General features: G+C 43.4%; 3 protein-coding genes across 7 annotated transcripts in view; all 3 read right to left on the bottom strand.

Annotated features, from left to right (window-relative positions):
• Positions 1-13,619, bottom strand: part of LOC145419390 (protein NLRC3-like) — a 250,300-nt gene extending 236,681 nt beyond the window's left edge. Inside the window, exons 1-4 of one of the 5 annotated variants that reach the window (XR_013904906.1) lie at positions 11,772-13,617; positions 9,882-11,667; positions 7,863-8,181; positions 7,584-7,713 (exon numbers count right to left, since the gene is read on the bottom strand). Coding sequence is in view for 4 of the 5 variants with exons in the window: in XM_080296791.1 (XP_080152917.1) it covers positions 7,540-7,713; positions 9,882-11,667; positions 11,772-12,045 (2,234 nt within the window). In the remaining variant the exon portion in view is untranslated. Of the gene's footprint in view, positions 1-7,539; positions 7,714-7,862; positions 8,182-9,192; positions 9,448-9,881; positions 11,668-11,771 lie in introns of those variants that run through there. The other 4 variants (XM_080296791.1, XM_080296792.1, XM_080296793.1 and 1 more) reach the window with 4 other exon arrangements.
• Positions 1-18,546, bottom strand: part of LOC113017716 (NACHT, LRR and PYD domains-containing protein 12-like) — a 1,242,929-nt gene that overhangs the window by 460,657 nt on the left and 763,726 nt on the right. The gene's annotated exons all lie outside the window — the stretch shown is intronic.
• Positions 1-18,546, bottom strand: part of LOC113017485 (NACHT, LRR and PYD domains-containing protein 12-like) — a 255,890-nt gene that overhangs the window by 4,538 nt on the left and 232,806 nt on the right. The window lies entirely within an intron of this gene.

Here is an 18,546-nt window from a genome sequence, read left to right as displayed (position 1 = left end):
GGATCTGACCGCTGCCTTTGACACTGTTGACCACAGCATCTTGACCTCACCATTGGAGCATGGCGGCATCAAGGGCGCTCTATTAGACTGGTTCAGCTCTTTTATTAAATCGCATTATTACATTTGGGGCTTATATTTGACGGCAATTTGAAAAACAGCTGAGCTCAGTTGTACAGCGGTCTTTCTTCAAACTGAGGCTTTTATCTAAGGTGAGATCATTTCTATCTTTTAAAAACCTTGAACGGGCGATCCACGTTTTCATGACGTCCCAGCTGGATTATTGTAACTCCTTATATGTTGGAGTTAGTGGGACCTGCCTGGCAAGACTGCAGCTGGTCCAGAAAGCTGCAGCTCGTCTTCTGACACAAGCTCAAAGACATTTATCGTCCCAACAACCACATATACGCTGGTCCCTCGCTGTAACACAGTTCACCTTTGGCGGCCTCGCTGTTTCGCTGATCTTTTTTGTGCAATTTTGCATGTTTTTGTTTTTTACAGCGCATTGTGTTCTGCGTCCTGATTGGCTGTAGACCATTGTCAGCCAATCTCGTGCCGTGTCTCCTGTACAGTACAGAATGTGTTCAAATTTACAGCAGTGTGACTCTGCAGTGCTGCACTGTATGTTTGTACGTTTTGTCCCAACAAACAACAATGATGACGAGACGTTTTGCACCTGTGGTAGCAGCCAAAGGCAGAGGAAGATGCTGACCATCATAGTTTCAACAAGGAGGCAAAAAGGTTGTAACTGTCCACAACAAGAACATCGTAAGGATGGAGTCAGCTTTGGCTTTGTGGCTCAGTGACCGCAGGAAAAAGAACATCGTGCTGGACACCAACATTATCTGCAGAAAAACTCAAAAGCTTTATGAAACTTTACCTGACAGCGAGGAGCCCAGGCCATGGACGAGTGCTCCTCACACAGAAGCTCATTTAATGCCAGCAAAGGCTGATTTGACACGTTTCAGAAACACTTTGCTTTCATTCTTTAATAATGAACTTATTTTTCTATGAAGGTTTGAACTTTGTTTAAACAAGAGAGAAAAGTGTGAAAATGTTCATGCCTGTCTGAGAAAAGTGTAGAAAGTGTGCAGTGAGGGTTTAACTGCCTTAAAACTTCTATAATACTTGTAAAACATAAAGCTGCTACTTCATTCTGAGACTTATTTTTAGAACGTAACTCGATAAACGAGCGACCGCAGTACTGTATTGTGTTTATTTTGAAAACTCTCAACAGGATCTTCAGATTTATTTTGAAAGCTTTATCTGGAAAACACAAACACATAAGCAGGAAACAAAGAGCGTGATATGAAACGATAGACGTTTTCATATGGTCATCATATATACATCGTTCTATCGAACAGCCCCAGCTCCTGCTGTCAGTCTCTGTAAATCTGCTCTTAAAACACATTTGTATTCACTGGCTTTTAATACAGCATGAGAGTTATTTGATATTTGATGTGTGATATTAATATTAGGAGTTATTTTAATCGTTATTTTGGATTCTTGTACAGCACTGTGGTCAATGCTGCTGCTGTAATTAATGTGCTATAAACACATAAACAATCTGCAGTTAAACATCCAAAACTAAAGATGTGATCGCTGCCTTTAGAAAATGTGCTGATGCACAAGATATCAGCTCCATTAAGGTGGAATGTGGCCGTGTTAGAAACATGTTGGAAGAAGTTTGAAGCTGAAACTGTGAAGCTGAGAGTGAAAGAGCTCCAGCGTCTGTCACAGGAAACTTTCTTATTTCCACACTGATGAAAGCATCAAGCTTTGATTTCCTGCTGCTTTTATTGAGTCACACTGTGAAACTGAGCCACAGCTGAACCAGCATCCCTGTACAGCAGACACTTACAGCGCTTGGCTGCTTCCATTGGACCCTCTGCACAGAGCTTCAGTTTCCTCTTCTGGTCCCAAAGTGCAGAACAACAAGGTTTCAAACAGCTTCGTTCCAGCAGCATCAGCCACAGACATGCATAGAGAATCCTTTGGTTGTGTTGTGTGTTTGCATATCTGCTGTGTTGCTTTGTGAGGATGGATCATCTACTGCAGCTCCAGATAAACAAGCTGGACCTGAACCTGGTAGCTTCACTTAGAAGACACTTGTGACGGGAACGTGTGAGAAGTTTTGTGCAGACAAGTTTGGATTTAGAGTGTGGGACGAGCTCTCCACAGTCTTTGTGGAGATCCACATTCTGCATACTGCCTGTGAGAAGCTGCAGACATTTGTCCTCCAAATCCACTGAGCAACTGCTCGTGGTGGTATTAGCTTCATGTGTGCGTGTTAGCATGAAGCCTCGGTCACACTCTGCTGTGGACACGGTCACGGACAGCTGGACGCCTGATGGACGAGTCGTCCTTCCTGTTAAACTTCTTTGAGCATGAGAAGAGCATGAGAAGCTCAGTGGACACTGTTCAGTGTTTTAACTCTCGCTTTCTGATGGGTTTAGATTTTATTATTGTCATTTGTATTAGGAAATATTTAACCATATATTCTTAGAGGTGTATAATCAATTGTGTAGTGATAGGATGTGTGATCTTTAGCAGGCTGCAGGGGCTTGGTGTGTATTCCACACTGGAATGCACACCCACATCCTGGGAGCACGAGAGAGGTCGTACCTTCTCTTATTGTTTTATGGCAGGATTAACGTAGCTACGTCTGTTCTAGTCTAAGTGCTTTTTGTTTAGATGAACTGCTGGACTTCCTCACCATGTTATCTAGGGTGAACCATCTAGGGTGAAGGGGGGTCTACCCTCTTCCTGACCAAGGATGTTATATGACCCTTTGATCAGCAGTACCACACACACACACACACACACACACACACACACACACACACACACACACACACACACACACACACACAGTATTCTTTGTTCACATGTATACCTATGTGAGATGCTATATGTTAATGACCCTATGCATATTCATGTAACCACAATAAAAGGAGTGCTATGGGGAGCCTGGCTGAGAGTCTGATGGTGGTCAAGTGGTGGAACGACGCTTGGCTCCAGCCAGGTCTCCCTCATGCATGAGTAAACCAGAGAACTTTGGTGCCTTGTGTCTTGCTTTTTGCTGCGTAGCAGATTGTCCTTAACGTTCCAGTGGATAGGTTCAAACTACAAACCTATCACTTTCACTTCAGCTTCACCAACAACAGCACAAGCAGAGCAGCCCACTGCCTGCATGGCTGGGACAGCGCCCCCTGGTGACTGTAAACCACTACAACATGTAGACGGCCGTCTGCAGGCTGGATGTAGCACCACCGCAGAGACGTGCTGCAGCTCTGTTTAGTTACCCAGCTGACAGCAGAGGCTGTAGTTTACTGTTACCAACATGGAAAACTGAAGCTTCACCAGCTGGAGCTACAGAGCTGGAGAACAAAGGAGACTGAGAGGCCAGAATGATGTGGGAGGAAACATCAAGAGCCTGTTTGAAAGGAGACACATGTGGATGCTGTGCCAGTCTGTGGTCTGTCAGAAGTCAGCTGAGTCACACTGCAAGAAGCTGCAGAATCTCAGAGGAGGAGATTTGGAAGTGTTTGTGGGACAAACTGGACTCAAAGAAAGAAGATGTTTGTGAAGTCTTTGGTGGAGGTGAGCAGTGTGAAGCAGAACACATGCAGATGAATCAGGAGGTCAGCATCAGTGTCTCCTTGTGGTGGACGGTAAAAGAATCAGAGCCAACGCTCCCGTCCACCCTCGGCATGAAGCAGTGCTGTTTCTGAAACAGGAGGACAAGTCCAGAGAAGACAGAGGAAGCAAAGATGAGGGTGGGACAGGACAGCAGGACTTCCTTCAGACCTGCAGCTCCATCACACTGCTGTAGCTCCTCTTCATCACACATGTACCTGCAGCCTGTCTTCAAGTCCAGGAGTCACCTCCACACAGTGTAGAAGCCTCCTGTGCAGACCATGGAGTCCAGCTTCTGTCAGGGAAGTCGGCACTAAAGCCTGAAAGACTTCAATCTGTCTCTGCTCCACCCGAGAAAGACCAGCACCGTACTTGTTGTGCATTCAAGGAGGGAACATCAGCGCTGCATCGTGGGAACAACACCGCAGGAACAAAGACACAGCACGGCCGATGAAGGACGAGGACAAAGGAAAGGTGAGTGAGAAGACCCTGGTGGTGTGGACGGACCTGCAGGGGCTCCAAGACTGAGGAGCAGAGACGTCCATGTACCAGCTGAGGATGCTGCAGTGATCCAGGGAGCTCGGTCCAATCTGAGGCCGTGTGAACTACGTGGACCACAGTTTCTTCACAGACTTCAGCCACGTGAACATCTGGAGATCCAACAGTGTACGAGCTGTGAGCCATCAGCTGTTTCTCTCATCAGCTGCTGTAATGAGAGCTGCTGGAATCATCTCGAGCAGCAGGAAATCACTGATGTTGTTTCTAACCAAAGATATGGGACTGAGCTCCGCTGAGCTCCTTCTACTTTCATCCAGATAGAAACTGCTACAGTCTGCTGATTATTGCTTTGCCTCCATCACACGAGCTCTTTATCCTGTTCTTCACTCTCATTGGTTCTTTGTCTGCTTGTTTTTACAACAGTAGTCTTCTGATTGGTCAAAGGAGACAATCAGCTGTGACTAAATGTAGCTCCTACAGCAGTGATGGGAATAACTACTGAAGCTAATCCAGTATCAAAGCTCAGGAATCAGCAGCTCCCACCTCGTTTTCTTTCAACAACTATTTTTAGCTGCTGTGTTTTTGTGTTTCTGCAGACCTCAGACATCCTGCTGCTCTGGACAACTTTTTCATTCTTTTGTATCATTCTTTTGCTTTTCTTTTATTATTATGTTATATGTATTAATATGTGAAACACTTATTCTTTGTGTTTTTGCTTTGCTCCTGTCAAACTGCTTTAATAAAATCTGCTGCAGTCTAAACTGTGGACGTTCCCTTTTTAACCCTTTGTGAAACAATAAAGGTTTAAATCTAAGTATTCATCTAAGTTAGTGTTTAATGGGTCTAATAGGACGCTTTTAGGGGGTGGGTTTTTATAATCGATTTATCGATTAAAATCGATTCTGGCTTGGATAACGTAAAATCGATTAATTAAAATCCTGAATCGATTTTTTAATATAAATTTATTTTGCTTGAAATTCCAGAATTTCTGGTGAAATCTCACAAAATTTCAACAACAGCTAAGACAGTAAATGAGAGCAGGAACACGGATTCTGCACAAAGACTTAAACACACAGCGCGACCCGCGAATCAGAATCAGTGAGATGTCGCTTTTCTCACCCGATGACACGGACACGGTCGGGGTTGAAAGCCGACAGCTCGCTGATTCTGATGTTTCAGCGGCTCCGAGCTTTGTGTTTAACCTGTTTGAACCTGCTTAGCTATACCATACCGTCACTGCCATTATATTATGCTGCTATTCATACTGTCATTATATTAATGCTGCTATCCTGCATATATCTTACTTACTATTGTTTGAATACTTGCGATTGTTTTATTGTACTTTTTATATTTTACATTTATATTTATTATTGAATCTTGCACCAAGGGAGTGGCACTCCAATTTCGTTGTACTCTGTACAATGACAATAAAGGCTATTCTATTCTATTCTATTCTATTACGTCCTTTTTACGCTGATTCTAAAGCTGTTAGTTTTATCTCTCTCCAAACAATATTGACTGAACCAGCAGCAAAAGAAGATCCAAACTACGCTTCACATAAACATCGTCATGAACTCACTCTGACTTTTGCTGTTTTGCTTCCACCAGGATAAAAATCACACTTCATGCACAGCTCTCTCTCTCTCTCTCTCTCTCTCTGTACTTCAAGAACAGTTTCCCGTCTAAAAATCTGTTTTCTGCATTATTCGCTTGCTTGTTACGCACAAGTCTACCGTTGTTTACAGGCTGTCGGCCGCTGTTTTTTTTCCTTTTCCTTACTTTCGAAAAGAAAGCCTCATTTCTGCCATTCAATACTGAACAAATTTAAACTTTTTAAAATTATGCAAAACTGCAAAACGCTGTGTTTGTAATAAAAACGGTGTAACTTTGCTCTGCTTCACTTCAGCAGCATCAGGTAATGTTTATGTGTTTTTGATCTACTGCAGAATATTTTTATAAAATCCCAGGAAAATCAGCTTCATGTTTTTCTGTGTTTTATCTTCAGCTACTTTGACACAAAGGCCTCTGCTGTGATGCTCACACCTTTGATAAAGTCGCGAAAGTGCCAGCTTCCCTTTTATAGATACAAAAATATGTAAATATACTGATCTGAATTATAATATTTCTGACTGTCTGAGGCAACATTTCCCAGATTCCAATCGAATTGAATCGAATCGATTCTACAAATCAGTGACGATACCCAGCCCTACTTTGAATTGTGTTACACAAAAATAAGCAAAGTTTCTCGTTGTTCAGGCAGAATCGAGCGTTGAAGAATGAATTCACACGTCAATAAACATTTTCATCAGCACAAGCAGGACAATGAAAGCAGGAAATACCCCAAACTGCCATTTCTCATTCTACAACTTCAACAACTGCACATGAATTATACTTCATACACAGACCCACAGTCTCTGATTGCTCTGAAATCTCACTGACAGCCAATAGAAATAAAGAAAAGTCCAGACTGACAGTCTCTGTGGGGTTAGGCAGTGAACTGCTCACGCTGCGTTCAAGTGCATCACAAACTATTGGAATTGGATCCAACTTTGTGAAGCAGATTTCTTCTCAGCTGCTGTTTTGAACATTTCCTCATGAACTGTATTAAACTCTGTAAATGAACTGAGAACTGTTTCTACATTTGAAACTATGGATTCATTTTCCCGTTCACTTCTGTACGTTAGTGTATAAATGAATGTTAGACTGGGCTCCATGGAAACACTTGGACTGGTCTCAGCTGCCTTCTTTCTGTAGTCCTTTCTCTTCTCCAGCTTCTGTTTGAAATCCTCTCACAGAGCCTGAAACCTGCTTTGCTGTCATGTTTGGGCCTGTGTTCCTCTGCTTTAACACAAACCTCACCACAGCAGCTGTGTGGGTCGTCTCTGTAGCAGCCCGATCAGCTTCTGATACATGAACATCATCACAGCTCCTAACTTCACCTTTATTAGCTTTGACATTCATGTCTTTCTTTTCTCTGTCTGTTTCCACACAAGCTCAAAGTCTCTGCAGCCTGTTTTTATCTGCTATCATCAGATCTCCAACAGCCTCATTCACATCCCTCACACACTCTACAGCCTCACCAGTACTGACTTCATCTTCACTGACTGATGGAGCACAACATGAACCTGTGGAGGCTAAAAAGCTGTCCTGACAAACATCTCCCCGTCACCACTGCACTTCTGTCAGCCTTTAAATGAACGCTGCTCAAGTCTGTCACTTCTATTTGGAGCCAAGAGGAAAAACTGTTGTTCAGTCGTTTGGAAAGACACAACATTTCTGAAAGCACTCAAACTTCTTCACATTTGTCTTCAGACACATCCTGAACATTTAGGAACTAAAGAACGTTTCAAATATCAAAGATCTGAAATATAGAAAAACAACAACAGCTGCAGTCAGTGAACTCACCTCAGAGTCTCCAGTCGACAGTTTGGACTCTCCAGTCCAGCACACAGAAGCTTCACTGCTGAATCCTGCAGCTTGTTGTTACTAATGTCCAGCTCTGTCAGATGGGAGGGGATGGACTTCAGAGCCGAGGCCACAACTTCACAATGAGTCCCTGAGAGTCCACAGTCAGCCAGTCTGTGATCATAGAAAATACAAAATGTGTTATTATAAAAGCAGAAAGTCTGCATTATAAACACAGACTGAATGTATATGAAGACAAAACAGAGTGAGGTCATAATCTGATGAACATCTGCTCTTCACATCTGTGCTTCAGCTCCTCTTACTGTGTTTGACATGACACAACGATTCAGTCTCTCTCAGACCTGCAGACTTTTAATGAGAATCTTTGTTTGGCTTTAATCTGCAGATGAAGGAGGAAGATGGCGTCACATTTAGGCTTCCATAATGTCCACAGTCTGTCAGTGAGATCTGATCCAGAGTCAGAGTGAAGACACACATGTGGACTGTTTCCTGTCTTGAATCCAGAACATTTTGAATGAGCTCAGCTCAGTGAAGAGTTCCAGCTGGAAAGACGATCTCTGTTTGCTACCTGCTGCTGTCAGGTACGACTGTTCACGTCCACACTCAGGAAAAATCTGCTGACTGTCACCAAACGGAGCAGAAATCTCATCACTGGACAATAATGATGAATGAACTCAGAGCTGCTGATATCACATCTGATTTCAGGGGAACAAAACTAAAAAGGGACAAATAGAAACAACCATCATGACTCTGTTTGACCTTCAGATCAGAAACTATGGTTCAGAACAGCAGCAGGATTTCAGGGGAACTAAACACAGAAATGATTGGCTCGTTTTAGCTTTCTGAGCCATTAGTCTGCAGGTTTATCACTAGTTGGCAGAAACAGACTTGTATTAATGTTCAGCGCTTCAGTGTTTATGACTCCAGATCCAGGTGACAGCAAGTCAAAATGATGTTACCTGTCTGTGTCCAGCAGCAGCCTTTGAATATTGTTATAAACTCACATGGATCAGTTTGTCTTTGATTGGTTTGTAAAGTTCAAATTCATTTATATTCATCAACTCTAAATGAAAAATGTTTTTCTTCTTCTATGTTTATTATTAGAGTAACAAATTCTTATAGTTTCCTGTTGTTGAGAATTTCAGTGTAAAACCACTCGGACCTGTGCATCACTGCACACTGTGAAAGTATTACTGCAGTTTAATCTATAATCCTAATCAGTGTGTTTACTGGACTGTAGTCAGACCTCCGTTATACCAAAGGAAACACTGAACGTCTTCAAAGTCACAATAAATTTATACTAAATGCTAATAAATACTGGAGTGTTAGAAAAGATGCTTCCAGCGTGTTTGTCTTTGATAGGGTTTATTCTGTTCGTCTACAGTCTGACCACTTGGGGGCGCTTTTGTCTCTTTTGCTCTGAGCCTTGGGTTTATTCAAACTGATTTTAATAAACTATTTTCTGCAAGTTGAAGCTTCATCTCCATCTCCAGTGGTTGTTGCATATTTTATGACTATATTAGTAACAGTCAGAGAGTTTAGAGTAAATTAGATCTTCACGTTTGATTTTTGACACAACATAAATGGTGAGCCGGTGTCAGAGGAAGTGACAGCATCCACCGAGGACCAGGGGGAGTGGGAGGACTGGGGGACCAGGCCAACAAAAAGGTGATCACTGATACAGGTCAGCAAACATTTGCTCATTTGGTGTCTTAGAGCAGACTCCGCCCAGCTTTGTCGTCCATGGTTGCTCTTTCAAAGGAATCTAGTTACATATTATTTTACTTAATGATCTACTGACACCACTGACTATGCAGGACAACCCCACGTCTGGAGCCAGTGCACATGTGCAGTTCAATTCCTGGGCAGGTTCTGAAGATGGCCGAGCTGTCGAGGACAAAGTTACTAATGTGAAGCTAATGTGGTTAATCAAGATCTTCATAACTATGTGGAGCACAGTGTGCTTTCATCGTGGAGAAATCACACTGAAGAACTCGGCACACATTTTGGGGGCCTTTCTGTTTGTTGCTACAATCTGCAAATTTCATTAAAAGTTTAATAAACTATCATCTGGTCTTTATTTTTAGTTAGCACATACCTTAAAAACTCTAAGCTGTAAGCTAATGATAGTTACATAACAGCAGATGCATGCTGGTGCAATAAGCTGTATGTTTTATTTTTGATCTGATTAGTCAAATAATCACAAAAATAATCGTTTGTGGCAGCCCTAGTGTGACCTCAAATAAGAAATGATTGCAGTTTATGACTGAGTAACTAAACTATCACCAACTGATAATATTAATGATCACATCTGGACTCACCGAGCCTTTCTGAAGTTCCTCACAGCTGGAATCAGTCTCAGTCGTCCCTCCTTTGTTGTGTTGTACTTCTTCAGGTCCAACTCATCCAGAACCTCCTCTGACATCTGCAGCATGAAGGCCAGAGCTGAGCAGTGGATCTCAGAGAGTTTCTTTGATTTGTTCTCTGACTTCAGGAACTCTTGGATCTCCTGAGATAATAAGATGTCGTTCATCTCCATCAGACAGTGGAAGATGTTGATGCTTCTGTCAGGAGAGGATTTTGTCTTCCTTTCTTTAAGATTCTTGATGACTCTCTGGATGGTTTCTGGACTGTTCTCTGTCTGACCCAGCAGACCTCCTAAGAGTCTCTGGTTGGACTCCAGACAGAGGCCATGAAGGAAGCGAACAAACAGGTCCAGACGACCATTTTTACTCCTGAAGGATTTTGTTAGTGTTTCCATCAAAAAATCATCCAGAGATGACTCTTTGTATTTTTTTCCCAAGAAGTTCTTCAGCACCTCTGACTTCCTGTTGGTGAAACAGTGGAACATGTAGACTGCAGCCAGAAACTCCTGGATGCTCAGATGAACAAAGCAGTAGACTGGTTTCTGGAAGATCACACACTCTCTTTTGAAGATCTCTGTACAAACTCCTGAGTACACCGAGGCCTCTGTCACATCCAGACCACACTGCTCCAGGTCTTCTTGGTAGAACATGATGTTTCCTTTCTCCAGGTGTTCAAACGCCAGCCTCCCCAGCTTCAGAAGAACTTCCCTGTCAGCCTCCGTCAGCTCCTGTGGACTCGTCTCATGTCCCTCGTGGTACTTGTTCTTCTTCCTCTTTGTCTGAACCAGCAGGAAGTGTGAGTACATGTCAGTCAGGGTCTTGGGCAGCTCTCCTCTCTGCTCTGTAGTCAACATGTGCTCCAGAACTGTAGCAGTGATCCAGCAGAAGACTGGGATTCTACACATGATGTGGAGGCTCCTGGATGTCTTCATGTGGGAGATGATTCTGCTGGACAGCTCTTCATCACTGAATCTCCTCCTGAAGTACTCCTCCTTCTGGGCGTCAGTGAAGCCTCGTACTTCTGTTAGCCTGTCAACACATGTAGGAGGGATCTGATTGGCTGCTGCAGGTCGGGAAGTTATCCAGACGAGAGCCGAGGGAAGCAGATTCCCCTGGATGAGGTTTGTCAGCAGCTGGCTGACTGATGACTTCTGTGTGACATCAGACAGCAGCTTCCTGTTGGTGAAATCCAATGAAAGTCTGCTTTCATCCAGGCCGTCAAAGATGAACAAAAGCTGAGAGACAGCCAGCTTCTCTGCTGTGACCTTCTGTAATGTTGGATGGAAAACATGGAGCAGCTCCAGAAGACTGTACTGCTCCTCTCTGATCAGGTTCAGCTCCCTGAATGAAAGCAGAACCACCACACTGACATGTTGGTTCTCCAAGCCCTCTGCCCAGTCCAGAGTGAACTTCTGCACTGAGAAGGTTTTTCCAACACCAGCCACGCCGTTGGTCAGAACCACTCTGATGGGTCTCTGTTGGTCAGGTAAGGCTTTAAAGATGTCCTGGCACCTGATTGGAGTGTCATGGAGGGCGTCCATCTTGGAAGCTGTCTCCAGCTGCCTCACCTCATGTTGGCTATGAACCTCTTCACTCTGTCCCTCTGTGATGTAGAGCTCAGTGTAGATCCTGTTGAGGAGGGTTCTACTTCCTGTTTCATCACTTCCTTCAGTCACACGTTCACATCTCCTCCTCAGACTGATCTTATGTTCATCTAAAACCTCCTGCAGACCAACATCTGCTGAAAGAAAGAAAAACAGAAAGAAAACTCTTCAATGTCTGAACAACAACAAGAAGTCCAGTTTTCAGAAATGAGTCCATCAGCAGACAGATGTTCAGTCTTACTTTGTACACAGCTGCTCTGACTGGCTGTCTGCAGTCCAGCTCTGCTTCTGGATCTTTCTCCACACTGGGGACAGGACCAGTCTCCTGATGAAGCAGACTGGTCCCAGTATGAGGAGATGCACTGTCTGCAGAACCAGTGTCCACAGCTGGTAGAGACTGGATCCTTCAGGACGTCCTGACACAAAGCACAGCAGGACAGCTGCTCCTCCTCACAGACACCACTCCTCTTCCTCTTCCTCCCTCTGTGAACACATTTCTTTATCACTAAAATCATTGACTGTCAGTGACAAACATCCAGATTTGATGACACTGTGCAGAAGCTCTGATGGTCACAGAGAAAAGTCAAAGTGGAGAAACTTGTGTTTGAGTTCAGAATCCAAGTTTCCTTTGCTGTTCCTGCCTGTCTTATTAAACACAGAGTGATCAGCCTACAAACTCCACAGTAAAAGCCTTCATCACAGAGCTGATTATGTCCTTCACTGGATGTACTGGAAGTTTGGGATCCATCACTTTCAACTGACCTTTGACCTCCTCTAAAAACTGTGGTGGAGCAGCGGTGTCACATTCAGAGCTTTCAGCTTTATTTTGAAAGAGTTCAGTCATCAGGAAGTGAACTTCTGGGTTCTGATTTCCTTTCTATTCTTTTACAGAAGTGAAGAAGAAGAACTAAAAGCTTTGAAATGATCTGAGTGATATTTTTGAACATTGCCACCAAATTGAGTTCAGCCTCCAGCAGTAACTTTGTTTCATGATGCCTCCCTGATGATGTGATGTTTGATTACAAACCTGTTTATGTGTTAGACATTAATCACATGAACACAGGCAGAAAAAAGAAGCCAATGAAACAAATGACAGAAACGTGTTCATTCACTGCCATGATCCATATTTGATATGTACAGATGTTTGTAAAGAACACGTGTGCAGCGCTTTGTTCTGAGTATCTGCTGTCAGCACACAGTGCAGCAATAACTACAACCACACGTTTCTGTAGATCCTGAACATCAGCCTGGAGGAATCTGACCTCAGGTCTGCACACAGAGGAGCTTCACCTCTGGGATGATGCTGGCTTCAGCTCCTTCTACAATCAGGCAGAAGCTTCTGCACCATCAGGACACAAACAGAGAGGAGCTTCTATCCTCAGACCATCCAAGTCCTAAATCAGAACATGCTCCCCTCATAGCATCACCATCAGGGTTTAAACAGGACCTTACATCATGTTCTTGTCTCACTGTCATATTTCAGATCATACCTGATTCATTATGACGTCACACGCTGCTACACTGATCCTGCTGCTTCATTACTGCTGATATTACTCTGCTCACTCTGTTCAGTTACTCTGTTTACATCACTTTGCTCATTTGCTTTGTTCTGCTTGCACTGCTCTGTCAGTACATGCTGTGCTAATGTGGCACAAAGCACTTTAACATTACATCTGCACAATGTTTCATTATTTCATTTAATGATTGTTTATAATGTTTTGTCCAGTCACAGGAGCAGCTCAGCACATTTCACTGTGTTGTACGTGTATGACGATGCCTGTGACAAATAAACAGCCTCGGACTCTTCAATCTTCTGCATTTCTTTGGAGATCAGCTCAGTGGCCTGTTGAGACCATCTTTCTATTTCTGATGACTCAGTTCAGATTATTATCCTGATACTTTCTTTTAAAATGTGATGAAATCATTTATCTGATGTTCTGACACAAATACACCAAAACAATCCCAAACAGCACAAACCACCACGTTACACACAGTGTAATAAAAATACAGGCAACTACAAATAAAAACACTTTAAAATATAAACTAAAATTACAAAGTGGTCACAGAATTTCAAACACCCGTAAATGAGTCAGCAGCTCTCTTACATGGTCAGCTGAGCTCCATGATTGAAGAACATTGTTGCTGCAGGTTCATGACTGAAGAGTGGAGGATTGTCTTTGGACCAGTCACTCCTCATAGACACACAGCTGGATGCTGGAGACTGTGACCTCTGACCTCTGCAAACACAAACACATCACATGAATTACTGATTAATCTCTGTTTAAAATCTTTTAAGCAGCTGCAAACACACAAACTGGATGATGTGATGGTTTCTGTCAGTAATAGTTGTCTCAGATTAGAGTACAGACGGCTGCAGAGACGTTCACAGCAACAGAGAAGAAATCATTACCTTGGATTGCATTACTACTACGATTGATACTAGCATTATCGTACCCGGACCACCATTAGGAATCATTTATGATGTCACTGGCAGAACATTTATAGAAACAACCTTTGAACTCTTGAGTCAGCAGCTCTCTTACATGGTCAGCTGAGCTCCATGATGGCGTGGTCTGCAGCGCCGCTGCAGGGGAGGGGGACGCACCTGAGCGGCACCCGCAATCACGCCTCGCCGCCTTAACGTCTGTGCTGTTGTGTTGTTGTGTGTCGGGCTGTGAGCTGCAAAGCTACAGCCGGCTGTGTGCGTACAGCAGCCGTGTGTGAAAAGTGGTCAATAAAGAGAAGCTGAAAAGCGTGTTCATGCAAACATCGTCGGGTCTGCCGTGATATGTTTACAACGGGACTTCTGCTCCTGAACCTCTGCGCACAGCGTCTGCAGGTCGGGGCTGTACGAAGTCACTTTCATCTTTACAGGACTGTAAGCTGTCGTCTGTGAGGCGTGAGCGGTGTTTGTTTTTAACATAGTTCACGGTGGAGAACAGCTGCTGACATAATGTGGATCCGAAGATCCATAATTGGCCTACCTGGGGCTGAAAGTCTCGATAAATGCAGGCGTTTCGGCGGGTACACCGGCTTCCACGAGTGTGACGCTTATTTGAACGATGAAAAAATAAAAAATATAATTTTCTTTTTATATTTCAATATCACAATAATCTTCCAATTTAGAACTACAAGTTAAAAAAGAACATAAATAAAATACACTTCAGCTAAATACTTCTAATTTATTTTCCCAAACCACGAGGAGCCGCACTGTAAGGACTAAAGAGCCGCAGGTTGCCGACCCCTGCATTAGTGTTAGTCAATGTTGCAACTGAACTGAAAAACAAAAGATTTTGGTCAGGTCCAAAGAAACAAAGTCACTATTAATACAACACAACCCCCCCAAAAAGAGCCATGTAGACCCCGGGCTCTATGGGTCTTGTGCTCGGAGCTTGTTCCTGTGCTGCCATGATTAGTGCCTCTGTGCTGTCTTTCAGTCCAGCTTTGTTCAGCCACTGGTAGGATTTCTGGATGTCAGCCACTTCCTCTGCCTGCTGGTGGTGCAAACTGTGTTGTTCTGAGTTTCATTGGACGTCTTTGTCCAAAGCACCAGACAAAGGGCAAAGTAGATGCATTTGCATCAGCAGGAAAATACACCCCAAACTAGCATCATCATTATACAACTTTAACAACTGCCACTAAATGATACTTCATACACAGACCAGTGTTAGGTTAAGTTATGATGTCACTGGCAGAACATTTATAGAAACAACCTTTGAACTCTGAGTCAGCAGCTCTCTTACATGGTCAGCTGAGCTCCATGATTGAAGTTCACTGTTGGTGCAGGTTCATGACTGAAGTGTGGAGGTCTGTCTCTGGACCAGTCACTCCTCACAGACACACAGCTGGATACTGGAGACTGTGACCTCTGACCTCTGCAAACACAACCACATTGCATTCATTTCACATCAATTAGTACACCACAAAAGGCATGCAAGAAACACAGTATGAAGGCAAACTTCTGGCTTCAATAACATTCAACAGGTCAGGTGGAAACCTTTCTCAGATTTGATTCATGTTTTTATAGAACGATCCAGCTAAAAAAAATATACCATTAGGTCAGGGGTCAGCAACCTTCAGGACCCAAAGAGCCATTTGGAGCCAGTTTCCACGCAAAAGAAAACACTGGGAGCCACAAATACTTTTTGACATCTAGAATGAAGATAACACTGTATATACTGTTTTTACCTTTATGCTTTGTGTGAACAACTAAGGTGTGTTGCTTATGAAATCCATGAAGTGCTACAGAGAAAATTACATGTTATTTATGTAATGAACACATTTGAACTCTTAAAGAAATATAACCAAAGGAAAGACACCCAGCTGAACTAAAATGATGTAGCAAACAAAAACTGCTGTGAGCCGCCACCCTTATATCTCCTTTGGGCTTTTGGAGCCTTGACCTGACTTTTAAAAAACAATTGGAAAAAAAGCTCTATGCTGCTGAAAGATGAAAAATAGATATTTGCAAAATTCTGCCTAAATATGTATTTTACCTGGTTAATGTGTGTGGCGGGGCGTGGTCTGCAGCGCCGCTGCAGGGGAGGCGGACGCACCTGAGCGGCACCCGCAATCACGCCTCGCCGCCTTAACGTCTGTGCTGTTGTGTTGGTGTGTCGGGCTGTGAGCTGCAAAGCTACAGCCGGCTGTGTGCGTACAGCAACCGTGTGTGAAAAGTGGTCAATAAAGAGAAGCTGAAAAGCGAGTTCATGCAAACATCGTCGGGTCTGCCGTGATATGTTTACAACGGGACTTCTGCTCCTGAACCTCTGCGCACAGCGTCTGCAGGTCGGGGCTGTACGAAGTCACTTTCATCTTTACAGGACTGTAAGCTGTCGTCTGTGAGGCGTGAGCGGTAGGGATGGGTATTGATAAGATTTTCACGATTCCGATTCCATTTTCGATTCTGTTTAACGATTCGATTCTTTATCGATTCTTTTTAAAAAAGGAGAACACTAAGGTCGATTAGCTTAGAACTTTGTTTTATATCTTCTCTTTGAACAAGATAGAAATTTAGGAGTAACATGGCCTTACAAACCCAACAGTGAGATCTTAAGAGATCCAGCCTACGGCTCTTCAATGTGGTGTCACAGGGACCCCGGGGAAAAAAATTGTAAATGTAAAATAATAAAATAAATATTCTTCTGTAGCAATAACAAAGTATAACATAAATTATTCTGTAGCAATTACACAAGAATATCCAGTAATGTCCCTGCCTACAATTAAACACATTCACTTACCGAAAATCGGGGGCATCTGCTGTGGCAAATGGGTGCAAGCCTTTGACCACAAACTTAGTCACTGCTCGGTAACATTAGTCTATCCTGGCTTGAAAGGAGACGCTACCGGTAGACTGCAGCGAGAACTGCCAGCGAGCGCCAGCCAGACTCTGTCTCTCTCATCATGGTCACCTAAACGCGCAGTAATGGCAGATAAGGCAGATCGCGCTAACATAATATGCACTGTTAGCTGATTATTTACCTGCCGCATTAACGGGAGAGGACGTGCAAACGTTACCACTGCTGCTGGGTTGAGATTCACGAGTCCGGAGCGGAATTAAAAACACGACATTCATTTAAGGTCATCGTGTGTTTTGTGAGCAAATGCTTTTGCATATTCGTAGTGTTTCCTCCCTTAAATGAAGTATCTACTTTGCAAGTATTGCAAGTTGCCCTGTTGTCATCCGTTCTTGTAAAGTATAACCAATCTTTTTAGCGTTTGAGCCGCCATGTTTCCTGCCAGGTAAATGACGCTCCGCAACGTGGTGACGTCATTCAGGGTGACTGGAATCGATAAGGGAATCGTTTGCAAAAATGGCAAACGATTCCAAGGAACTGAAACAGTGGGAACCGGTTCTCAACAAGAACCGGTTTTCGATACCCATCCCTAGTGAGCGGTGTTTGTTTTTAACGTAGTTCACGGTGGAGAACAGCTGCTGACATAATGTGGATCCGAAGAGCCATAATTGGCCTACCTGGGGCTGAAAGTCTCGATAAATGCACGGCGTTTCGGCGGGTACACCGGCTTCCACGAGTGTGACGCTTATTTGAACGATGAAAAAATAAAAAATATAATTTTCTTTTTATATTTCAATATCACAATAATCTTCCAATTTAGAACTACAAGTTAAAAAAGAACATAAATAAAATACACTTCAGCTAAATACTTCTAATTTATTTTCCCAAACCACGAGGAGCCGCACTGTAAGGACTAAAGAGCCGCAGGTTGCCGACCCCTGCATTAGTGTTAGTCAATGTTGCAACTGAACTGAAAAACAAAAGATTTTGGTCCAAAGAAACAAAGTCACTATTAATACAACACAACCCCCCCAAAAAGAGCCATGTAGACCCCGGGCTCTATGGGTCTTGTGCTCGGAGCTTGTTCCTGTGCTGCCATGATTAGTGCCTCTGTGCTGTCTTTCAGTCCAGCTTTGTTCAGCCACTGGTAGGATTTCTGGATGTCAGCCACTTCCTCTGCCTGCTGGTGGTGCAAACTGTGTTGTTCTGAGTTTCATTGGACGTCTTTGTCCAAAGCACCAGACAAAGGGCAAAGTAGATGCATTTGCATCAGCAGGAAAATACACCCCAAACTAGCATCATCATTATACAACTTTAACAACTGCCACTAAATGATACTTCATACACAGACCAGTGTTAGGTTAAGTTATGATGTCACTGGCAGAACATTTATAGAAACAACCTTTGAACTCTGAGTCAGCAGCTCTCTTACATGGTCAGCTGAGCTCCATGATTGAAGTTCACTGTTGGTGCAGGTTCATGACTGAAATATGGAGGTCTGTCTCTGGACCAGTCACTCCTCACAGACACACAGCTGGATGCTGGAGACTGTGACCTCTGACCTCTGCAAACACAACCACATTGCATTCATTTCACATCAATTAGTACACCACAAAAGGCATGCAAGAAACACAGTATGAAGGCAAACTTCTGGCTTCAATAACATTCAACAGGTCAGGTGGAAACTTTTCTCAGATTTGATTCATGTTTTTATAGAAC

This window comes from Astatotilapia calliptera, chromosome 23 (genome assembly GCF_964374335.1).
Source record: "Astatotilapia calliptera chromosome 23, fAstCal68.1, whole genome shotgun sequence".
Lineage (NCBI taxonomy): Eukaryota > Metazoa > Chordata > Actinopteri > Cichliformes > Cichlidae > Astatotilapia > Astatotilapia calliptera.
This window is presented reverse-complemented; position numbering and strand designations above follow the sequence as displayed.